The 26,832-nt window shown below is 35.5% G+C and overlaps 1 protein-coding gene across 2 annotated transcripts in view; it reads left to right on the forward strand.

Moving 5' to 3' along the window:
- LOC125680379 (lysozyme D-like) overlaps positions 1-26,832 on the forward strand; it is a 33,001-nt gene continuing 6,169 nt past the window's right edge. Inside the window, exons 1-4 of one of the 2 annotated variants that reach the window (XM_048919927.2) lie at positions 1-233; positions 1,581-1,709; positions 2,710-2,835; positions 3,028-4,596. In XM_048919927.2, coding sequence (XP_048775884.2) covers positions 86-233; positions 1,581-1,709; positions 2,710-2,835; positions 3,028-3,185 — 561 coding nt within the window. In that variant the 5' untranslated portion in view covers positions 1-85 and the 3' untranslated portion in view covers positions 3,186-4,596. Of the gene's footprint in view, positions 234-1,580; positions 1,710-2,709; positions 2,836-3,027; positions 4,597-26,832 lie in introns of those variants that run through there. The other variant, XM_048919916.2, reaches the window with a different exon arrangement.

The following is a 26,832-nucleotide window of genomic DNA, read 5'->3' on the forward strand; positions in this document are numbered from 1 at the left end:
TTATTTGTGTCTGGTGACTTCGGTGGCTGTGTGGCAGGTGCCCGTTGTCAGTTCGCAATGCAGACAAATCTGTACTACATCTTGGATGGAATGGTCAAAGTGCAATGTTTCTAGCTCTGTCCGGGTTCGCTTCAGTTCCGCGTGTTGTCCAGATTCACATAATACGACTGCTTGTATTGTATTTTGTAATTTTACGGACAGTGACAGACGAGAAGAGAAACCATGTGACACAGGTAATACTCACGTACAACACACAGTGCACTATTATAATGATTCAAAAAGAGACCAAGGCTAACTAGAGCAGATGGACAGTTTATTAGCATACGTCAACTAGGACTCGTAAAACTGCAGCAACATATTGAGTGAATAACAAACGAGCCCGGACGGGGCTCTAGAGCTCGTATTGTAAGAAATGCAATGTGTGTGGGGTTTTTTAAAATCTTTACTCCCAAACATCAAACAAGCACCTTGAGTGGATAGTAGTGAACATGTACAGGCCTCTATCTTAATTGTTGAATCCATGGCTCCTAGATAAGGTTTTGTGCGAGGGAAAGGTTCTATGGATTAATTATTTTTGTTTTATCTTCGTTACGTAACATCAGAAATTTAATCTAATAACTCATGTTTTTGGTAATAGGGTATTCACTTGCAACATTCTGAAAAATAACTTTCAAACCAGGCAGATATTTTTGTATCAGAAATAGATCATCTTTAGCAATGATTCATTCATTTGCATACAAGAGTTGCCCAAGTGACGCATAATTTTCATAACGTCTTTTTCTGAAGAGTTCCAAAATTTTCTAGTTCCGATATCCCGTATTAACAAGTCGTGATACCTAATGAACTTAGGACATCGGTTTTCAATATATTACGTGTGCTTTGCCTGTGTGTAACACAATTCTTACATGATAGTAAAATTGCATATATATATATATATATATAAAAGCACTAAAGTTCCAACAACACCCGATACCTCAAAGTGTCGGATCCACAACATGGATACAAGGTCAAATACAAAAAAATATACAAAGCACTAAAATGACCAACGACACGAACAACCAGATCGTCAAATTTTCGGGACGACCCGTCCCTTCTTCAGGACAAACGAAAAGAATTACATAATGTGGCCAATATCAACAGAGAATAATAACAAAAACTACATATAAATACATCTAGCACTACAACTACACTAATCTACAAACGTATTTACAACGCAGACTACATGTTTTTTGGTCTTTAGGCTTGCCAATCAATGTTAAAAGTGGAGCGAATTAGGACATGCCTTATTGGTCCAAAGAGTGGTTTTTGGATCAGCTCTTTAAAATGTAACGCCTGAGGATTATAAAATGAAAGCGCTTGCGTTAAATTTTTAACTTTGTGTACTGTTTATTCTATTTCTTTTAATATTTTATACCGGACACTGTGATTTTTTTAAAAACACAATTTGGATATATATATATATATATATATATATATATATATATATATATATATATATATATATATATATATATATATAAACAAACAAACCGGTGGCTGATTCGCAATTTAATCTTTCATTTGAAAATAATGTTTTATAGGATCAACAGTACCTTTAAGCGGCAGTGGCGGAAGTGGCAATGGCGGAGGGAGTGTAACCAGTGGTGTTCATCATGGAGGTGGTGGAACCGGAAGTAGTACAGTCGGTCTTCATGGCACTGGAATTGGTGGTATGAATACGCATTACAATTCTTAAACGGGGATTTCATTGTGTCATAGCAGCAACTCTTATAGCGAAATCAGACAATACACTGTATAAATAAACATACATATACTGCTAAACATTAAGATACAATGTACATTGTAATATATAACAAATTAAAACATTGCTAATTACTTGAACACTCATCGATAACATTTCTGGTCCTTTATTTAAGTGAATGAATATAGGCAAATTAAAGCAAAGACCGGAAATGACCACAGTTACAAGTTCAAAGTTATACACATGAATAAGAGCAAATAATCTCAAGAAGTACAAGTCATTAGAGGAATGTCCAAGTCTCCTTGTTAAGCGTAGAATAACCTTTGTTCCAACTATGATCCCTGGGGTAGGGATGGGTATATAGTTTGACATAGGAAACGTCTTTGAAAATATTCTGAAGAACCACAAGTTACAATTTGTGAACAAATTTCTTTAGATCCTGATCTCCAGTGTCAGAATAGAGCTACTATTGGCTAAGGCTGTAGATTTTGAATAGGAATACATAGGAAACCCTTCTAAATAGCAAACGTGAATTCAGAAATAAAAAAAGGAGAGAGGTGTAATGAGAATTGAAAACACGGATTTTCTAAAGGAGTGTGGGAGCATGCTCTTTGGAATTTCCCCCCCTAAACATTCCAGCAAAATCCACGTTCTGGGGTTTGTATATCACAAAATAACCCATTTTTGCTCCCATATTTCCGGATAAAATGACAGACCAAACAAAGGGTAAAATTGACATCTATCGATAATTTTATAACTGTATGAAATAATCAGGAACAAAACCAAATTCTAAAGATTTTTGTTTACATAAATCTTCATTAGGACAAACATGAAATCTGTCTAAAATGTCAGATGAATTTTTTGTTCGTCATATTGTTTTGAATTCTGGAGAATCTCCCAAATTCAATTTGATATTGGAAGCATTCTTTAGTATAAATACTGTATGACACATTCTGTTTTAATCAAAGGACACGCCCCGTCTGCCAGCAGCAGTGATGGACGTGGTAGTGGCAGCGGGGGGACTGGAAGTAGTGCAAACGGCAGCGGAGGGACCGGAAGTAGTGCAAGCGGTCAAAATGGCGATGGAACTAGTGGTAAGTACTCAAGTAACTTATTCTTTTTCTTAAACTTGTACATAAGAAGAAACTCTTACTTTGACCTTCCACTCGGCATTTAGACACATCGACAACTTCTTATAACAAAAATGAATATATGTCTATTAGATGTATCTTGTGAACTCAAAATAAAGACACCACAAATTACACCCCCTTTTCATATTCATATAGGGCTCACGGCGGGTGTGACCGGTCGACAGGAGATGCTTACTCCTGGGTACCTTATCCCACCTCTGGTATGTCCAGGGGCCCGTGTTTGCCAAACTCTTCGTTTTGTATCTGACAGGAGTTATGAGATTGATCACTGTTCGTTATCTTCACCTTTATAGGAGTTATGAGATTGATCACTGTTCGTTATCTTCACCTTTATAGGAGTTATGAGATTGATCACTGTTCGTTATCTTCACCTTTATAAGAGTTATAAGATTGATCGCTGTTCGTTATCTTCACCTTTATAGAATGTCTCCATATGAGTGAAAAATTCTCGAGCGAGACGTTAAGCAAGATACAATCAATCAATCAATCACCTTTATAGGAGTTATGCAATTGATCACTGTTTGTTATCTTCACCTTGAACGTTGACGTTTACGACAAACTAAAATCTAGAGTCGTCGACTTCTGCTTCATACCTAGATATTTTATTGAAAGTAGACATTAACGGCAAACTGACAACTCAACTTTATGACAAACAGGATGATTTCAATCTCTCCATCGTCAACTTCCCATATTTATGTAGCAATATTCCATTATCACCTGCACATGGTGTTTATGTTTCCCAACTGATTGGATACGCAAGAGCTTGTTCAGCGTACGATCAATTTATAAACCGAGGCAACAGACTAAGAAGTTGATGATACTGTGGTTTCAACAGTTTCGTTTAAAGTCAGCAATTCGCAAATGCCTATGATCATTAAAATGATCTTGCTTACATATACGTCAGATTCTATCGTTGGGTTGAATGATGCCTGACGTGTTATCATACATATTGTTACGCCATTCTTTTCATACTGATTAAATGGATTTCTCTGTTTATCTGATCAAGAAAAGGGACTCGCAGGGAGTGTGATCCCTGATCGCGGTTTTATATTGTTTATAGGATTTATAAAATTGATTATTGGTCGTTATCTTCACCTTTTACATAAACATCCTTGAAGGGGCATATGGACGATTTTTTATCGATTGAAATTGACAGATTTAAATACTTTTTTAAATAAGTGGATTAAAAATATTTTCCCCACAGGATATGCTTTGTATTTTTATAAAATCAACATGCTTATCGTAGTCAGGAAACCACGTGCGGAGATGAGAAACCAATATTTCTAAACAGTATATCAACCTGTCGACATACGTTAACGATAAATCAATTTAGGGAGTAAGCACAAATATGAAAGAACAGAAAGTTTTTGTTGTAAAGAGTGTTTTTCACCGAAGCCGTCAACTGAGAATTAAGTCATGTGGCAAGTAAACATAAACAGGCCCCATGCCTCGTGCATATCTGCGTCAGTTTTTTTAAAGTGAGGTTTGTTGATATGTATTACACGAATCAAATACTATCATATTATGAAATTTTAATCAAATATCTAAATAATGTTTTGAACCAAATTGTGTCCATGTCCTTTTAAAAGAGTTGTTTTATTTACTGATTAGTAGAGAGAGAAATTAATAAGGGACTGGTTCACGATATTTGCAAAAGATGTTTTTCATTTGTGATGTTAAACATTAAAAGTACAACTCATTAAATGCTGATAGCCAAACGTTTGACCTTCTGAATGCAATGATAAAAGCAATATTTTAGCCTTAACTATGTGTTATGTAAACAAAGACTCGCGTCTTGTTAAAACAAACAAACCAGTGAAATGTTAATTTTATAATATAAAGCATCTTAATTTTGCACCGTCATAAATTTAACTTTTAGATGACACATTTTACTAAATGAATACTTGAAATGTGATAGATATAATAAACTTTGATCGATATCGATTTCTTATGAAAATGTCGTAAATAATAACATACCGCAATCTTTGTTTACAAAACAAATAATAAACTCTCTAAAATGAGCTTCTGTGATAATGTATAACCTTCATATTTTTCATGAAACCTTTTAAACACAGTAGACAGTAGATTTTGATCATTCGAAGTGAAAAACAAACTTTTGGAGAAATCGTGAATCGGTCCCTTTAATGAAACCTTAAAAACGGAGATCTGTCACGACAGACGTTGAGACAATAAAGAACCATTACTGCTACGACTCTGAGCACCTTGCATAGTTCTAGATATGTAGCACTTCACCCACAGGTAGTGACGTCCAGTATGAGTGGACAATTGTTAAAGGGACGTAACATAAAGTGAGAAAAACCAACCAAAAATCTGCAGGCCAGTGTGCTGCCAGGAGTTAGCATGTCGAATTTAAGGGATCTGCTTTTAATTCTTATTTAGTGCACTGTTATTTTGTTTTTTGGTGGTTTTTTCTTAACTCAAGTTAATGTTGTTTGTTATATGTCATGAAAGTCATTATACTAAAAACTATTAATAAAGATGAAAAATGCATGCATATTCTGAAATATTTTATATACCAAAGTGATCTGATATCAGTTGAAAATTTAGGCCTCTAGTTTTAAAAGGGTGGAATGTGATGCCTGGAAAGACTGTCATTTCGATGTAAATGTCGTAATTAAAAAAAGAGACTAATCTGAAATATATATGACAATACATTGAAGAATGATTTATTTTTTAGCAATACTTCTGGTGATCAATTTAAAAAACAAGAGGCCCATGGGCCACATTGCTCACCTTAGACATTTTAAAAGATTTCCCCTATATATATGTATGTAAAACTTTGATCCCCTATTGTGGCCCCATCCTACCCCCGGGGCAATGATTTTAAGAACCTTGAATTTGCACTATGTCAGGAAGCTTTTATGTAAATTTGTACTTTCCTGGTCCAATATTTCTCGAGAAGATTTTAAAAGATTTTCCCTATATATTCGCATGTAAAGCTTTGATCCCCTATTGTGGCCCCAACCTATGGTTTTAACAAACTTGAATCTGCACTTTTTTAGGAAGCTTTCATGGAAATTTCAGCTCTTCTGGTTCAGTGGTTCTTCAGAAGAAGATTTCTAAATGACCCCCACCGTATTTTTGCAATTTTTGTGATTGTTTCCCGTTTGAAGCGGACATGACCCTTCATTTGATTAAATTGGAAAGTCCTTTACCCAAAGATGCATTTCGCCAAGATTGGTTAAAAATGGCCCAGTAGTTCTGGATAAGAAGTCGAAAATGTAAAAAGTTACAGACAAACGAACAGACAGACAGATGGACGGACAACAGGTGATCAGAAAAGCTGACTTGAGCTTTCAGCTCTGGCGAGCTAATAAAACTGCATGTGCTTGTCATATTTGTACGGTATGTTGTTGTACTGAAACACGTCATGACCACTGTGTAATGTCTGTCAAATCCTGGACTCCTTAGCGAGTGTACTGATAAGGTAATTACAATATCATCGTAGAACGTGAGGTACGCGTATATTAAAGACCATACAGTGAAAGTGACCCAGAAGAAGAAAGCTGAATGACCTCAGAATTGTAATCCGTCTAATATATGATGAATTTAGAATCAACATTTGAACGTTAATTCGAATATATTTCAAAATTCATATAAAAAAACGAAACCTAATCCAATCCAAGCTATATGAAATTTGAATTATTTTACATGTATATATCAAACATTTTAATCATGAGTAGGGCTCTTGAAAATGAAGAATTAACTTTAACTTACATGAAGGTTACATGTAAGTATGTTCTTTGCTTATAGAGGGTTGGTCAGTAAAAAATGGCTACATAAATTCTCCAGTTTCCCTTCATAAACCAATTTTAAGTTTTCATGAGTGTTTAATCCCATCAAAGCACTTTCTCTTTTAAATATCACTTATATGGCATATTCCATTCGTGTAAATAAACCCCGATTCGTTATTTTTTTAAACCTCGGTATTTGTTTTTCTACATCTGCATTACCAAGAATTGATTGACATAGAGACACATACTTCTTTTAACGAAAAGTCTTTTTATCTCCCTAGAGAGTAAATGCACTTCTTTGAAGATAAACTGCAGAATTTTGTGAATAATTGCTCTGTTATACTACTAAAGAAACGATAATTCGGAGTAAATCTGAGGATTTCTCATAACAGATCAAGAATAATCTGAACTTCATAATCCGGACATAGAAATACACCCAACCAGGTGCTGGCTATCTAAAAACACTCTGCCGTTGCTAAGTTGTGGAAATATGAGGAACTTAACATTTGTTGTGCCATACGACGGAGTATTTAAAATTTTGAACGGAAATTAAATGTTCCTTCAATTTATCATTTTTCAATCCTATTAAATGAATTTCCTCATTATATTTCGTGTAAGACGTATAAATATACAATAGATAGGTTATATTTGATAGAATTTAGAAAGTCTGAGCATATCTTAGATAAGTCTTTTGTAAGGGGGGTAACTACTTACTAAACATAAACAACACAGTCATTGTGATTTTTTTTTTAAATGTCGGATTTTGAGTACAAGGAAATTCCACAGACCTTCTTTACCTCCTAATTGTTTAGTATCGCTGTTGAATTATAGAATATACTATTCCATTTTAGAAAGAAAATAAATATTAGTCTCGGTCTTGAATATGCCAATTTAATGGTCAGACGCTACTGACATTTACTGCAGCAAGGACAGGTATATAAAAGTGGATATTCTCATTCTAGTGTACGTGTACAGGTGTATCAGTATTTTGCTTGACATTTCCCCCCGTTATATATTTCGTTTATATTTTATAAAACATGTCACAAAAATTGTCTATTTAGACGTTTGTTTTGTGCATCTTTCTATGACGTAACAAATAAACTCGATTCGCGACTGTAAAAATTCATATTATAGTTATTTTCATTCTAATACACCTTTCAATGTTCTGCTTGTCGTTTACATATTTGATGCATGAAGTCTATTGCATGAAAGTTTTATTTACATTGATGAATGATAAATACGCAATTTTCAAAGGAGAATAAACCGAGCTCCTTTATGTGCTCTGAAATTAATGTAATGAATTGTTTATTAAACCGAATGAGAAGGCAAATACGATAGAGGTTTATCACTGAGGGATGTGAGTTTTATTCCAGGGATAACTATACGATTTTTAGCTTTTTCAGTCTCGCCGCCAAATAAACTTCACTCACACAACCTTAAATATGAATCAGAGTAATATTTATTTTCACTTTGTTGATTTCATTATTTGGGTAAACCTGTTATTGCATCATTCTATTATATTTATATTTTCAATATTCTTACTTTCGATATCTTTACCATTTGAAATGATAGCCATTTCCTCATAATTTGTAAACAATGTGCGTATGAATCTTGATAAATACAGTACGACTATTTTTTACAGCTGAGAATATTCCGACAGAAATGAAAGTAAAACGTAAATATAAAAATGAAATTTCATTTCTAACATGAAGTTATGAACAGCAACGTTTCACGTCAGTATACCTTTCACGAAGCGCTAGTTGTACGCGCTTCATTAAAAAGAAATTTATTTGATGACATCGCAGCTTGATAGCTTGTTCTGCGTATAGTCAGTTCTTAAATGGACGCAAGCTACTGACAAACAAGTTGATGATACAGTGATTTCAACAGTTTCGGTTGAAGTCAGCATTTCGCAAATTCTATGGTTGTTATAACGATCTAGTTCGTCAATACAACTTATCATTGGGTTAAATGCTGTCTGAGGTGTTTCATACCGATTGTTAGGCCGTTCTTGGCACACTGATTTTGACTACGGATAACTCCGTTTACCTAATCAGGATATAGTGCTCACGGCGGATGTGACCGGTCGACAAGGGGTGCTTACTCCTCCTAGGCAGCTGATCCCACCTTTGGTGTGTCCAGGGGTTCGTGTTTGCCCAACTATCTATATTATATTGCTTATAGGAGTTATGAGATTGATCACTGTTCGTTATCGTCGCCTTTCAGCTGAATGTTTTGCACTTTTTTGGTGCTCATTGAGCTGTCGCATTCTACAGTATCAGCCAATCAAAATGCAAATATTTAAAATATCTCTGTCTGATGTGTTTCATAACAATTGTTAGACTGTTTACATACTGATTTTAACTACGGATTATTCCATTTACCTGATCAAGATACACCGTATAAGTCTCACGGCGGGTGTGACCAGTCAACAAGCGATGCTTACATTGCACTCCTCCTAGGTGCTTGACCCCTCCTTTGGTGTTTCCATGTTTGTCCTGCTCTTGATTCGGTATTCTATATGGTATTTATGAGATCAATCATTGTACGTTATCTTCAATAGTTCATAGTTTGAGATAAAAATAGGTCAGTTTATAAAGGAATACCATGCATGTTTTAGATCAGTACTGTGTCATCTATTGATAATCTCTAACATGTATTTTTACGAAGTAAGGTACATAATGCACAATATGATAACATGCTTTATGAGCACATCAAACATCTGATATGCGATGATGCAATTGTGATTTACCGCTCAAATAATTGATATACAGTTAATTAGAGTCTCCAATGTATATACTAACACCAATTGGTGTTTTCCATCCACCACTTCCGTTTTTAAAACTGACCTCATCCACACGCCAAAGAGAGCGGTTTCATTATTATTATTTTTTTTAATTAAGAGTGATTCCAAACCATTATTTTCAGAGCTCAGACTTTTTTAAATCGATGTAATCGTAGCAGACAGTGATACTTCTTTTGTATTGTTTTAAATAGTAATTGTTCATTAATAAAATTAATCATTAATAAACAGTACTACGGAGAGAGAACTTGAGGTTTTAAAATATGAAATTGAAACTCTTCTTTGTATCAAAACTAATCGATGAACAAAACATTTTACACCTATTTCTTAATAGAACTAGCATTTCCGTTATGATTTAGTAAGTTTACATTTGTAACGCTTATTAATTTTGGACCTCCAGCACGTTTGATATTAAACTATTTCTCTAAGATATATGACTCTATAGATATTAAAAGATCAAAATGAATTCAACTCATTGTGGTCTACACGTTCAGCCAAATCATTCACAATTGACCCCTAAGCTCTTGCCACTCAAACTTTATTTCTTAATTGATAAGTTGTCCCCTAAATACCAGATCACATGACCATTGGTAAATATCATCAGTAGTTTTTGCCTCCATTCTTAATGTACAAAGGTAAAATGTTCCGATACCTTGTGTTGCAGCTGTTGGCATGTGTTTTCATATTTCTGGAAAATGAAAATTCACAAGTTTTCTGTTTGAAAGGTTGCACGTATAAAAATGTAAATTATACGGAGTGTGACTTAATGTTTTGGACATCTTGGTCCGTTTGTGACGATTCTGCCTGTCCTATTGGGAAACAACAACGTCATAAAGCCGTGTGTTGTCCGGACCCAGGGAATGTCACAACAGACGTAATCAAAGAGATGTGCAAACAGGATTGCAATATGACGGACACCGATTTCCAGGAGACGGCTCCTTATGTTCCTCCTTCTACTTCCTCCACTCTTCCAACCACGTCGTCTGTCCCTTCGTCCACACCTTCCATCCCTAAGTTCACATCCTCCGATTCTCCTTCGACGCCTCCACATCCTCCCTCCACATCGTCCATTCCTTCCTCTACGTCTTCCGTAGTTATTCAATCAACATCTGCACAATCCACGGCACCTCCTTCAGGTATGCAATTATATCTACATCTGAACATAAAATTATGTCCTAATCTGTGAAGAAGGGGATAAAGGTAACTCATGTCCTTTCAGTGAAATTTATGTAGTTTTTGATTTACCTCTTCTGAACTAAAAGCCCAAACGAGCTTTAAAAATATGCCATTTGTCTGTTAATTTTCACAACAATTTAACCAAACTTAACAGTTCTTTCTAGAGGGAAGTATTTTATATGGTGTTTATATCTCTCAACTGATTCGATACGCAAGAGCTTGTTCTAAGTATGGTCAGGCTACTGACAAACAAGTTGATGGTGCAGGGGTTCCAACAGTCTCGATTAAAGTCAGAATTTCGCAAATCATATGGTCATTATAACGATTTAGTTTGCCAAATACAACCTATCATTGCGTCAAATGCTGTCTGAAGTGTTTCATACCGATTTTTAGGCCGTTCTTGGCACAATGATTTGACTACGGACAACTCCGTTTATCTGATCAAGGTATGGGGCTCACGGCGGGTGTGACCGGTCGACAGGGGATGCTCAATCCTCCTAGGCACCTGATCCCACCTCTAGTATAACCAGGGATCCGTGTTTGCCCAACTCTCTATTTTGTATTGCTGATAGGAGTTATGAGATTGATCACTGCTCGTTATCTTCACCTTAAAGTTGACAAGTTTTGTATTTGAAATACGTTTTTTCTTAAACCTCTTCACAAGAGATTTCGACACTTACAAGAAATATTCCTCATACTCAACGTTTAAGCTTGTAAAAAGACTAGAAACCACCACCCTGTGATCAGACTAGTGCCACAAATAGGGTTTGAATAATCCTCAATGATACAATGTACACTTTGTCAAATTAATACACCGAACTTTTTATAAAATCTTCTGTAAGCCCAAAAGGGAGCATATTTATATACAATCACTTTCATATAGCATAGATTCAGTTCGTTTAAACTAAGACCCCAGGACCAGAGCCACATTACAATAGAATTTTAAGAGCATAGACTTAAATTCTGCGGCCCTTCACCGGCAGTGTGGGTGCCATATGAGTGAAAATTCTCGAGTGGGATATTAAACAATATACATGTACATATACAACCAATCAACCAAACCGAAGACGTTTAACATACGTTGTTATTTTCAGCATAGCTACATATATCACTCATAACCCATAAAATGGTTATTAGTGATAATTATACTGAAAATAACTCAACTAAAACGAAATTCAAACGTAATTTTTACAACTTTTTTCTGTTGATTATTTTACGTCCTATTCGTAAAGTTTTCACTCGTATAAATACGTCACTAACGTTAGGTAAAATGCTACAAAATTTGACTTACACCACATGTATACACATGGCGCTTACGAAACTGGCAGTGAGGATTATTTACCATGTCAACGGCTACCGAAACACGGGACCTCCGTTTTAAGGCCATATCCGAAAGACCCCCGACTTCCACTTCTAAAACTGAATACAGGCTTAGCGATAAAACAGCTTAAAAACGCAAAAATTTCATTTTATTGCATAACCAATGAATATTTGATCTATATTTTGCGGTAAGTTTAAGTTTCATAAAACCTTTGGTCGGTTTATCACAGTGAATTTCATTTGAGTACAGGTACTAATTGAAACTAAAGGAAAATCGGTTTCGGCACAGTTATATACATGTACATGCAACTTTTCACTGAAAATTATAGTCAGTTAATTTTTGTCATTAACTTTGCTATCTACAATATATTGTCCTTATTGGCGGTGTTTTAAAATGTGAGTTTTTATCAAATCCATATGAATTAGCGTAGTGAATTTAGGGCGGATCCAGGAATTTTCAAAACAAAAATTTGATACAATCCAACATTAATTCGAAGCGATAGGAAACAATTTAAGGTGTTTTCTCGGCGTTCTCGCTAAAATTTATACGATAAATGCAAAAACCTATGAAACATAGCTAGTAAACAAGATTTAGAAAATAATAATAATCTCGTCAACAAGAAATAATAAAAGCAAATTTGATAGAATATGCATTTATATATTTCTTCCAAACAAAAAAAACCCAGTTCCCTGGATTTCCTGTTGAACTTTCGCTGCAAAAATTGGTAATTAGTTGGCTATGATTCGGCAATGAATATATCAAAATCGGTATTTGTAAACTAGACACATTTATCATTAGAAGTACCTTTTGACAAATGTGCAATACAAATGAGTCGAAAACAAGAAATGTTCAAAGATGTTTTGCCTTGTTGGTAAATGTACAGTAGGGGAGGAATGTGGGGTGTCATCTCATAGAAGAATACAGTTCTATTCACACGTCTCTTTGACGATTTTGCCTGGTTAGGTAAGGTGCTTGGACAGTCCATTCCTTTACCGTGTTTTTTGTTAACCAAGAAATATGAGAGTTTGTCATCACATGGCTTTCATGACGTCTAGAACATGCATTGGCATTCAGATTGTTTTATTCTTATATTCAAAGTGCTAAGCACTACAGTCGATATTGTACAAGTAACCAAAAACAGACGTGATGGAATGATACTGCTCACACTTCGGATTTACTGTGAAGTCTGTTTCAAATTCTTTAGGGATTTTATTTAATCAACTTATAGTTCAGATAAACTAATAGAAAACAAAATAATCTTTTGAGGACATAATCAAATTATAAATAAAATCAAGTGACCACGTGCGCTATCTCAGGATTGACGTACCTTTCTAGTAGATATAAAGTAGGCCTAAATATAAGGGCATTTCGATGGATTTTTGCTTTGTGTTGTGACAATTTTGTCTTTGATACGATATACCGAGAAATGTAGATCTTACTTTGACCAAATCATCAAATGAATCAGCACAGGTGAACACAATCATTTATATGAATAGCTGAGGATAGCGATCAATCTCATAACTCTTTTTATACAATTTGTTCTTCAGTGTCCTCCATAGACTTTAAATGTACTTTTGTTTGAGTGTGACATAATTTATGTAATGGTCTGTGTGTGTGATGTTTCTGACTGTCCTGTCGGAAACAGCAAAGCTTAAAGGGTATGTGCTGTTGGGAGCGTTTCAATATACATAATCAACGAAAACTGTAAAATGGATTGCAGTATAACGGACACAGATTTTCAGGAGACGGCTCCCAATGTCCCACTCTAATTCTTTCATTCCTCCATTTTCCATCCCCCATTCATCTTCCATATGGTAATTTACATGTGGATGAAAATTGGTTTGAAATATTTTCTCCATTTTATGTTTTTACCACCTGTAGTTATTGCAATCTTACGTGTGAATAAGATCATAGTGTTGTATTATTTAAATCTGGAATGTCCTAAATATATCAATTTTTATTTTCTTTCCTCGGACCTATTTATGGTAACATGTCCATTTAATCTTACAATAACGACTTACTAAATCGTAATGACGCTTTAATAGAATACTGATAACCAGTATAAAGCCTGATATTCCATTGTACATGCAGACTTTAAGACAATCTGAAATGCAGTAAATCTCCGAGTCTGTAAACATCTAACGAATTCGAATTTACCTTTCGACTCTGCTAAACCCCTTTCTCGTTCCGTTAAACCGCCGTAAACATCCTACAAACCAGCAGGGGAGACACAGGAAGTCAAAAACATTGAAATTAAACAATCTGAAGTCAGAAACATTGAAATTAAACAATGTGAAGTCAGAAACATTGAAATTAAACAATCTAAAGTCAGAAACATTAATTGAAATTAAACAATGTGAAGTCAGAAACATTGAAATTAAACAATCTCAAATCTTTACTGTTGATATTTGCCGATGGTTCAGAAGATAGCGTGAGGGTGGCTGCTGCTGCAATAGTAAATGCTGGGATGTATCAGCCTATTTTGGAAAACGACACTTTTTAGGAATTGGGAAAACTTAATCGACAATTTAATGGAATTGGGAAAAATAAAATTGAAAAATGTTTCATGCCGATTGTTAGGCCGTTCTTGGCACACGGATTTTGAATACGAATACCTCCGTTTACTTGATCGGGACATTAGGTTCACGGCAGGTGTGACCGGTCGACAGGGGATGCTTACTCCTCCTAGGCACCTGATCCCACCTCTGGTATATCCAGGGGTCCGTGTTTGTCCAACTCTATTTTGTATTGGTTATAGAAGTTCTGAGATTGATCACTGTTCGTTATATAAATGGTTAAACAAATGTGACAACATGAACTCTAACTTAGTCAACAACACAGCATTGACATTGTATTAATAAATGTGATCAAACTGCAAAGTGTAACGTAAAAAATCCTGTAACTAAAAAAGATTAGACTTCTTCTGCAAAATAAAATGAAATTTAATCCTTCTTTAAATATACATGACGCAATAATGATGATAATAGGAAACTAGATTTTATTTGATTTTCAAAGATGTATTTCCACTCAAGATATATTTTGTCTGTATGAAATTATGTATAATCCTTACCTAATTACGCTGAAGTTGATTAAATGGAGAATTTTCATTATAACACATACTACTTAATTACTACATGTATGAAAGAAAAATAGGGGAAATTCGGATTTAAAGAAAAGTTGGCGATGTTTTCATAGTGCTTTTAAAACTGAATAATGACTGTAGTACAAAAGCACCACCTCAATTCGATATTGCTAACTTTGAAATCCCTACGCGGACATTGAAGCTACGATCATATAGCATGATTTCTCTCTTCGACAGGCTGAATGCGATTTTTGTGAAACAAACAATCTGATTTTGAATCGATAAGATAATTGTATCACGCATTGGCCATTCTGAGGTAACACATTCAAATGGTAAAACGCGAACTTAAACCAGAATGAAAATCCTGTGACTGTCTAGTAACAATTAAACAACCTGTCATTAAGTCAAATGCTGTCTGATGTGTTTCATTCCGATTGTTGGGTCGTTCTTGGCACGCTGGTTTTGACTACGGATGGCTCCGTTTGCCTGATCAAAATATGGGGCTCACGGCGGGTGTAACCGGTCGACAGCGGATGCTTATTACTCCTAGGCACCTGATCCCATCTCTGGTGTATCCAGGGGTCTGGGATCACAACCCCTCCTGCAAGCGAAAGACTGTCGTCATGGTACTCGATAAAAGAATAGTGTAATGATTAATAGTTATAGTGTATTATGTTCATGTCTTCCAAACGCAGAAGAGATTTAAAATTTGGAATAATCCAAGGACCTGATCGCCCCTTTTGGATAGACATGGTCCAGTAGTATAAAAGAGCCTGCAGTCGAGAAGTCAGTCAGTCTGATTTGAACAGCTCAAGAGCAAGAAGGAGCAATAGTAGGTACATGTAAGCTAAAAATAGAAATAGGCTAGGGAGAAAAGGAATAAGTATAAGTGAAAAGAGCTTAAGGAATTGCAGTGGGGTACTGGGTGCAATTATCCTGAATAAGGGTGAGGCACCCTGTACTTTCACTAAGCAATAGGAACTTGGCTCAGGAACACAGTGCAAGTAGCCCAGCCAGCAAACTACTCTCTGTGTATGATTAAAAACCCGAGATAAGTAACTCGGTACCAATCAAAGCTCGGACAGAGAAATAGAGAAAATTGTTTTAATGATAAATCAATAGCTCAAGTAGAGTAAGAGGAAAATTATAAATATATGACCCCATCTCTTGTAAAGAACCCATTAACACGTTACAATATGTAAGCTGATTCTGAGCTGCAACGACGATCTTAAATAAAAACACACTTCAAAACCGGATACTTATCTATCTACAAAGCCGATATAGGGCTGAAATATTGCATCTTTGGCTTAAAATCTACACCAAACAAAACTTGTATACATAATACGCAATTCTCTTAAAATTCCGTCTCGTGCGTTTCTGTTTTACTGGCGACAGACAACTTCATGTGTGTGTTCTAATAAAATGTTATAGCCATCTAACGTATGATGATACTTATCGTTTGATATTGTTACGTTTCGAATGAAAAATGAAGTGAAAGCGATTGTTTGTCGAAAAGACTCTACTTTGAATTATATAGAAGATTTACGGTGAGTCAAAGATACAGATAACGAGAAATAGAGAATTGAGGTACGGGATTAGTAAATTGTTGGAATAGATAAGGAATATTTCTATTGTGTTGGTTCGTCACATCCTGTCCCCCAAAATGTTTTATATAAGACAGGAGTGACACAGCACATCTCCTAAAATTCAATGTCTGTTATTACTTTCAAAACGAATGTCACATGATGCCAATCACGTGGTCACTACAACAATTTATTGTTCAGCCAAGTCCATATTTTATTTGCTCATATCTTTAAAGGATTATCGAAATTTATACATGCATTAGTTTATCTTGCCTATAAGCTGAAAGCACGTGACCACAGAACAGCTATTAAAGTATATTTTAAAAAGAAAATATCCCAGATTCACAACACAAGTTCGAAATTATGAACAGTATCGTTTCATTCCATGTATTACTAGTCACTTGTGCGATTTCGTACATAGTGATAAATACTGTTGACGGAAACGGATCTTGTGAATATAATCACAAAAACTTCACGGAATGTGAATTCATGTTATGGACAAAATGGAAGCCGTGTGATGGCAAACTCTGTTCTCTTGGCCAAAAAAAACGCGACAAAGGAGTGTGCTGTCCGGGCGCTGGGAACCAGACAACAGCAGCAGTGAAAGAGGCATGTAAAAAGAACTGTAACCTGACTGACGCCGATTTCTATGAGCTGGCGCCCTACTTTCCTCCAAGTACTACCACCACCACCACTACTCCTACCACCACCACTACTACTACTACTACTACTACTATTCCTCCTACTACACCATTAAGGGAATCCAGTACTGCCACCTCCTCCACTTCGACCCTTTTATCCCGCACAACTGCCAAAATGAAAGTTTCTTTGAGTAGTCCTAAAGGTAGCTATCTGTTTTCAAAATGTTCAGGAAATTTACAAAATATTAGTTTGTTTGAGTCCCATCCAATATATAATTCATTTTTAGTCCCCTACCGACGAAGTCGAGGGGACTTTAGGTTTGCGCTTCGTTTGTCCGTCTTTCCAGTTTTTCGCACTTTTTTTCTCTGTTCTTGCAAATATTTATTTTATATTTAGTATGTGGCTTTTCCATAACAAGTTACAGATCAAGTTCGAATTTCGTTTCGGTCCGTTGATTTTTCACTTAGTTATGGCCCTTGGATTTAGAAAAATAGCATGAATAATCAGTTTTCCAGACTTTTTTGGTTGTGCTTGTAGATATTCATTTGATATTTGGTACATTGCTTTGTCATAACAAGTTACAGATCAAGTTCGAATTTCGTCTCGGTCCGTTGATTTTCCATTAAGTTATGGTCCTTGGCCGTAGAAAAATAGCATGAATTGTTAGTTTATATCCAAGTTTCTTATTTCTGTACACATAAGAATACTACACTCATTAAAACTTCGAGCATAGTAATACTACAATATAGCTAAATTATTCATGATTATCTACATGTCACAGTTTATTGACTTGGCTAAAGACCTAAACCTAATTATAAATTTGTCTTTTTTCTTGGTCTAGTCTCTACTCGAATAGTAGTTGATTTCCAATCATTCCTATCCTGGTTCCCCAATTTTTCCTTTTACCATAACCTGCATAATGAACTTTGAATATTGTTGTGGTACAGTGATTTTTGCAACCGGTAGGGGACTATGTATTGCCATGCAATACTCTCAGAATGCTTGTTCAAAGTCAGATACGTCAAACTGTTAGCAAAAGTAAGGTATTTGTACTATATTCATTTAAAAACAATGGTTATCGATTACCGTAAGATCCTGTAGGATACTTTTGCGTGGTCGTAAGACGTGACATTCTTCAGTTATGTATGTTCTGTTACCCTCGATGATGGAACTGCTGGTAGATATGCAATACGATTGGTTGAAGATATTCAAGAAATACTAGCGGAATCTGCTGGATTGAAATAAAACTGCAGCGGTTATAAACAAGAATACTTGTTAAATTAATTTTAGCAGTGTATCTCAACCGACTTAAGACAGTAGACTGGAAAACTGTAATATATGTACCTTACTACGAAAGTCGCATTGTATATTTTCCCTCTACATTCGTTATGTGTGTAATGAATTCATGACATGTTACTCGCAAGTAACATTCATATCTATAAAATTGAAACATTATTTTCAACGCACTCTCATACAAGTTATCATATATACCAAGGCTGGAAATGTGCACGCACACTTTGTTTAGCTGATCATATAATGCATATTTCAGTAGGTGCAGAAAATAAAGATAAGATTTTATTTCACGCATTTCAAACACGATTTCAAATGAAATTGGAATATCAGATATTCATGGATTAAGATTAAGCACTTTGTACTCAGTGTTAAGCGTTTGTAAACCTTCATTTCATTCAATGCAATTGCCACACACCAGTTTTACATATCCATGTATAGTATATCAAATTCATTTTCCCTGTTGAAGAAATGTCAAATCCATCTTGATAAATATCCTTTAAGTTTTGTCTCCTTACTTCAAACCAGTTCTAGTTTTACACACGTGATCAAAACTATTATATATAGAACATGTTGTCTGGAGTTTTTCATTTAGTATAATTTCAAACAAGTAGCATGTACATTTCAAACATATCACGATGGTTGTTTTTTGTGTATGCTTGTCTACCTGTAGAAAAAATGTATGTGAATGCATCAGTGGGATGCGTTTATAATCAAAAAAATTACACAGCTTGTGAGATCATGTTATATACAAAATGGAAACCTTGCAATGGCACGGATTGTCAACTTGGACTACAAACACGTGGCATAGGCATTTGCTGTCCAAAAGATGGAAATCAAACAAACGAAGAAATTAAAGATAATTGCAAAATGAACTGCAATTTAACAGATGCTGACTTACTTGAGACCGCAACTTACAATCCTCCGTTAACAACGTTGACTACGAAGTCCAGCTCTGATGCATACACATTTACGACTTCTTCAACGGAAACTATTAAAACAACACCAAAGCTCCGTTTTCTGACAACCGACATTAAAGGTAGATCACTTAGATTGATTACAGTTTTGTATCGTGAAAAAGAAACTTCCGAGAAAGTGGATGTTTCGTATTTCGTAAAGGAAAACAGCAATAAGATAAATTAATGGCATTTAACTTCTATGACAATTACGTTCAGTGAATGGAGACATAAACATGTCAAATGACCTATAAATATTTTGATAATGAGAGTCTAATTACTCAAAATTACCGAAAATTAGAAAAATATTAAGTATGTTTTCAAAAAATCCTAGTTCCTGTCATGTGGCTGTATATTGTTTTACGTCTCATCATAATAATATTACACATACGGAGGCGTCACCACCTGTACGCGAATTGCCACAAATCCAATCATCACTTTGGCTGTAGCAGTGAAGGTTCTTTATCGTGCCAACGCCTAACGTGACACAAAACCTACGTTTTTAAAACTATATGCGTGGTTTTCACTTCTAACGCCGGGCGCTTGTCGAAGAAACGATCACTACCTATGTTAAACGACGCGGCGCCAAGATTGAGAATCTAACTCGGCACCTCTCGGTTGTTACACATGCGCCTTAACCACTACGCTACCACGAACGACAGTTGCTGATCCCACCTCTGGTGTGTCCAGGGGTCCGTGTTTGCCCAACTATCTATTTTGTATTGCTTATAGGAGTTATGAGATTGATCACTGTTCGTTATCTTCACCTTGCATTTACAGGTAGAAGTGATGATTACGGGTCTTCTGGATTTGACCTTAAAACGGAGGTACATTTCTTCTTGTTCTCAAACGAAAAATTCACACGAAATTCGAATTTTATATACATGTATTGTATTAGCTGCAGAACTGTAGCTCTCTGAAAAAATATTTTGACATGACAGAGAGCTACAGAGCCACCCCTTATAAAAACCTTCGATTTACGGCGCACAAAAAGCTGCGCACGGTTGAGACCTTATATCGTTGTATTCTTGAGTTGCTGTCTCATAAATATAATATCAAAAAATTCTTAACATATTTTCCTACTATACTTGTGTCTAAACATACCTTCAAATATTCATTAAAGTCCCACACGACCTGAAATCTCCCAGCTTCAAATGATTTCGTTTGTTGACGTAGCCATGTTAGGTAGCCAGTCAATTCGAATCCTGGTTAATTTCCATACTTGCACAATAACGTCTAGATGTGAACTAATATCCCCACAAATATTTTAGCTAAATATTTTAAATAATATATCATCCCAGTGCCTTTAAATAATAATTATTCAAATAGCTAAACTCACGGCAATGCGGCTTTTATTATTCTGGTACGGTCTCCATCCCTGCCACACGAGTGTTCAGGACTTTAGTAGCATTTTCATGAATCAAGAGCTTATTTTACCTTTAGAAAAACTTTATTTTTTTAATTTCTATAATTTATTCGTATTGATAATAAATGAAGAGCGAATACATAACATATAACGAATTTTATGAATATATACCAACAACAACAGGGTACGAATTGACCCGGCTACCTAGCATGGCTACGTCAACAAACGAAATCATTTGAAGCTGGGAGTTTTCAGGTCGTTAGGGGCTTTAATGAATATTTGAAGGTATGTTTAGACACAAGTATAGTAGGAAAATATGTTAAGAATTTTTTGATATTAAATTTATGAGACAGTAACTCAAGAATACAACAATATAAGGTCTCAACCGTGCGCAGCTTTTTGTGCGCCGTAAATCGAAGGTTTTTATAAGGGGTGGCTCTGTAGCTCTCTGTTATGTCAAAATATTTTTTCAGAGAGCTACAGTTCTGCAGCTAGTATTGTATATGAAAATCGTGCAAGACACTTCTCTGTATGTATTAAATTAGCGAAAATCCACAGTTTTCACTAGTTTATCCTACATTGTTCTGTTAGTTTAAAACGTGCTTAGACCTGTGAATCAAACTACAATAAAGTCATGATGGAGACTCTAGCCTACCATAACATTCCAAGACTTAGTGTTTTGTCTGGTTCTCTCTAACCTACCATAACATTCCAAGACTTAGTGTTTTGTCTGGTTCTCTCTAACCTACCATAACATTCCAAGACTTAGTGTTTTGTCTGGTTCTCTCTAACCTACCATAACATTCCAAGACTTAGTGTTTTGTCTGGTTCTCTCTAACCTACCATAACATTCCAAGACTTAGTGTTTTGTCTGGTTCTCTCTAACCTACCATAACATTCCAAGACTTAGTGTTTTGTCTGGTTCTCGGAATCGATTGAAGCATATAAAATACTAGTTCAAAATGTCTGTTGATTTTAGTTAAATCTAAGTGAAATTGCATTACTGAACAAAACACTACAGCGTATTGAACCAGTACCACGGCCTCAGCTGGAACCTAACAGATCGACTCAAGTCGATCTAAGTACAAGTGTACTGTCCAAGTGAGCAATGAAAACAACATTCTTAAGAGCCAGTGGTACCTATGATTCTAGTAATGTATGCAATCTTTTGAAAGCATGTTGGTCTTATTTGATAATTGTTAATCTCAGTGAAAAGGAATCGTTATTTTGTGTTCATTTTTCTTAATTAAATGTAACGAATAATTTTTCATTGTCTAATTTTGATGTTAAAACATAATATACATGGTATATCTCTATTACATTGTAATTTTTACACACATTCGAGTTATCAATCTTCAAGCTCTGAAAAACGTAATTTGGAAGTTGCAGCTTTCACAAACTGATTCCTTTTAAGAGTTGAAGTGACTCTTAATTGAGGTCTATAAAAACCTGTCCTACAGGACACCTTTCTTTCTCCATAACTGATTTATGAAATACCTCGGCTTAACCACAGTGTGGTGACAAATAAGGATCTCTTCAGAAACCAATGTACCTCGTTTAAAATGACAATATGACACGAACACACTCAATGGTCTTGTCAAATCATTTATCTCGTCCAGTATTTATTGCCGGGTTGAAAACATCGATGGAATTGAAAAACAAATATTATTCTTAATAAGCATAACAAAAGCAAGCAGCATAACTATTCGTAAGGAACTGCTAATAAATTAAATTGTAGCCAATTGGTCAAATAATACAAGTATATGAATCATGATAATTTATCTTCATGTAAAAGTGTCATACTTGTAGTTTAGGTGACTCTTTCATTTCACGGAATCAGACGATCTAAACATGTTTCTCCTAATCCAATTTATCTTCTGCTTCTTGGAACTTGTAACTCTATGTTGTGGAACTTGTTCCCCGTCTTGTAGCGTGACAGGCTGGGGTCCATGGTCGAACTGTTCTTTGAGTGGAACTAAATCTCGGGAGAAATCGTACTGCTGTCCACAGGGAATAACTGATATTGACCAGTGTCTCAAAAACTGCTCTATAACGCGCGAAAATCCGGCTTCTCAGGCATGCACCCATCCAGGTTAGTCAGCCATTCCTAAAACCTAATTAATTATTCCTAATACAGTTAGACCTGTAGCACACGGAATCGTTAGTCATTAAAACGTTTGGCCTGCGGTGCTCTCACGGAGCCCGTGAACCTAACCGTATCTATAAGTACTGTATCTAACTTGTAACTCAACAACTGATATTGATATTTTGGTTGACCATTAGAAATACTTTAGGTAAGCATTGTAAACAATCAAAATGGAAAAATAAAATTTGAAAATTATCAGATCAAATCGTGTCCATGCCCCTTTTGCAATTGATTTACTTTTAGAAAAGCGGTTTTTAAAACATGCATTGATAAAATGATAAACATCATATCGATGCTGACAATACTTGACTTTCACATGCCTCCTTCGGAAATCCTGGATCCGCCACTGAGTCCTGTGTGTGTTTCTCCTAGCTCTTGGTTTTCCAACGGTCATACTGATCACAACGTAAAAGTTCCTGTTTGAGTTTTATCTCATTCTATTTTTGTCTCTTTTCTCGCAGAATCTCTCAAAATTCTGGTTCTACCCACTACACTTTCTCTCACTGGACATACCGCACTATTTACCGTCTATGCGCATACGTCTGAATACCGAGAGGAGACTCATTTATTTTGTATAGGCCATCAAAAAGTTTTAATTCTTGCATTAAAATGAGAATTCTTTAGATAATTATTTTCGCAGAGTTCATACATCCAACTATGCAACAAAATTTGAGAAAGCTGTAGGAAAATTGTCATTTCATGATTTTGCGCAAAATGAAGTGATGTTTCTTTAATTTGGTAGTGGTTTCCGCTAAATTCATTAGTTTTCATTTCCTTTTATTACCACAGCATGTAATGACATGCATGCATATTTTAATCTAATTCTGTAAAAGGTTCATTTTCGATATTTACTCCAAGTGGATTACGTTATTGCAAATAACCCACTGTCATCTACTAACCCATATGCAATGTCAAGAGCTGGTAATCTTTGTGTATTTTTCGTCTAACCTGTCATTCTCTTTAATGCGACCGTCTTTATTTCACTCAAATTACGCTCGTATAACATAAAAATGGCACTGCGTTTTCCCCTCTTTGTCAGTACTGTTATTTTTTGGGGTTCTGTCGCTGATGGTCAGGGAAATTGCAAAATCAACGGAGCAATGTACAGTTATTGCCAGGTCGGATGGACTGAGTGGACCGCTTGCTCATCCTCATGTCGAAGTGATGGCCTTATTCGAAACATCATCGTCTGTTGTCCACCTAATATTGGAACGATAATGAATGTGACCAAAGAAATGTGCTTTTCACACTGTAACGTGTCAAAGACCGTGATGTCAAAAATGTCTAGTAAGGTTTCAATTAATATAAAAGTCATGTTTCTCTATATGAATATTGCACCCACATGTAAATACCAAAGATTAATTTGCTGTCCACGAACTATTCCATGTTTAATCTCAACCTCGCAACAAAACTGCAATGGTTCCTTTTGACAGAAGTTTAATGAAATTACTGTGGCATGAATTACAAGTATTGCTACATGTAGCAAAATAATGTACACTACTAACATTTTGAGTAACCCATTTTATATTCTCCCTCACTGCGTTCGTCCGAAATTATATTCTACGTAAAAATGACAAACTCGTTTGTTAGAAATGTTGCTCACTATAACTTTATAATTCTATGTAAACATGTGCATCATGGCATATCGTAATAGTTGCAACATGTGATAGAAAACAAAGTTTGTTAAGTTTTTTCAGCATTCATAGTGTGTTTATCCATGTATGTCTTAAATATACGCGTAGGCTATAGCGAGACTCGATAATCGAACAAGAACGAGTGATGTTATATACAGTAGATGATCACGTGATGATAAAAATGCAACGTATTTAACAGCTAGTTTGGGAACACTTCCCCTAGAGAGAGATCCTCTCGCTAAAATGCGATTATCTCTCTTTAGAGAGAAAGTAAACATGGCTATAAACAGGTGTTTTGGCGTCTTAATGAAAATAATGGCAAACTCCGTGCAGTGGTGAATAAGTACGACATACACTCAACATGACGCGAATTGTCTCTATAAAATTGATAACACAGTCAAGAAATTTCATATCAAAGTTGCTGCTTAAGAGAGAAGGAGGCTGAAATCCAATGCACAGCATGAGTGTTTTTGTTTTGATTTATATATTTGCAGAAGTATCAGACATTTTAGCACTTTTTCTTCTTTTCACGTGAAACACGAAGAGATTAACTCCACGGGTGTTTTCTCCGTTGTGCTGTAAGGGAAGTGTTCCCAACCTGTTTAATTTTATTTCTACAGTCCGTATGAGTCCACACGGATGGTGAGTCACCATGTAGCTTTACGTAATTATCCGTCACAGAAAATTAGAAAAAGTCCATTGAACACCATGATTGAAGTAAAGGAATCGGCGTGGAAGAATTTGTGACAGTTCTACAAAAATCCAATTTAGCCGAGGTCGTGACCAAGCAATCAGTTTTGACAATGTATTACTTGTGATGCTCGAATCACAGAATTATTTTTAGATTTACTTCTTATTTGATTTTGGTAGCACATTAATCTCAAATCAGACATCTATCTGAGACAGTGACAGGAATACCAGTGGAAGATAAATAGTTATTTCCCTAATCTTAAGCAAATACGAATTAGAAAATTTGGTTTACCCTCCCTTGTTTGGAATTAGAAGAAGTACTCTCGACTTCATAAAGCAAATCATTTGTCATGAAAAAACACCAGGTTGACTTGTTTTATACTTCGAGAGTCGGTCATATATAGAATAAACATTCTCCAGATATAAGGTTCTCCAAATGAAAAGTTTTCAATATATATAGTTTTCCTCGGCCATGAAGAATGACAACCGCTCTCCCAGCCCTGCTCACATTGTGCGTAGTTTTGTGTTTCGTTTTACACACAGAGTGTGCTCCGGATTGCATACTGCACAATGTATCGTACTCTGTGTGTGACTTAATGTTCTGGACCCAGTGGACTGTCTGTAATGGAGTGAATTGTCCAAATGGCCAGCGTCAAAGATTCAAAAGCATTTGCTGTGAGCGTAGGTCTAAGAATGAAACGACGCAGGTCATAAAGCAGAGGTGTATGAATTCGTGCAATTTGACTGAAAATGATTTCAAGGATCATTCTCCGTATGTACCTCCGACGGGTATGTGTAACATTGAGTTATTTAGCGTTCCATACACTTCTCTATTTTCCATTGCTCTTTGTTCCTCGTGATATAATGGTTTAGTGTTTGAAAGAGAACGGGGATAGTGGTTTTTTCTGATCATCATAGTTTCGTAGCGTAGCAGATTCGCGAAATCCTATTTTAACGCAGAATTAAGGGAAGGATATTTCAGTTATTGCAATATCACATTTACGATGTTAGCGAAAATTGGAATATACAAATGAAATTTATTTCTTCACTTCTCAAAAAGTTCAACTACATTTTGCAAGACTTTCATCAAATGATATAACGATTTCGCAATTCAAAAATGTTTTGAAAAAAACCCACCATCATGTGGTATATAACAAACGCGGTAAAGCTTTTCACTCAAGGAGGTATCTAAACCAAACTTTCATGAAAGCAAGAAAACTACGCTTCTAAATACTAATTGTGATACATCTTTCCATCGTCGTTTTGCATACGGATTATGAAGTGAAGGAGTCTCTACATTTAGTCTGTGCTTACTATTCTCTGTGTTTACCCGATCATCGTACTGTTTTTCACTACATAGCCATTGTTTATATTTACATGTAGATTGAGGAGCGAAGCCACGATTGCTAGTTGTAGCAAGTTTCTTTCACCTTCCTGTCATCCAGGGTACCTCTTTGTATTTTGAATCTTTCATTTATGTTTAGCTTTTTTTTTTT

The sequence above is a fragment of the Ostrea edulis genome, chromosome 1, assembly GCF_947568905.1.
Source record: "Ostrea edulis chromosome 1, xbOstEdul1.1, whole genome shotgun sequence".
In the NCBI taxonomy this organism is placed as follows: domain Eukaryota; kingdom Metazoa; phylum Mollusca; class Bivalvia; order Ostreida; family Ostreidae; genus Ostrea; species Ostrea edulis.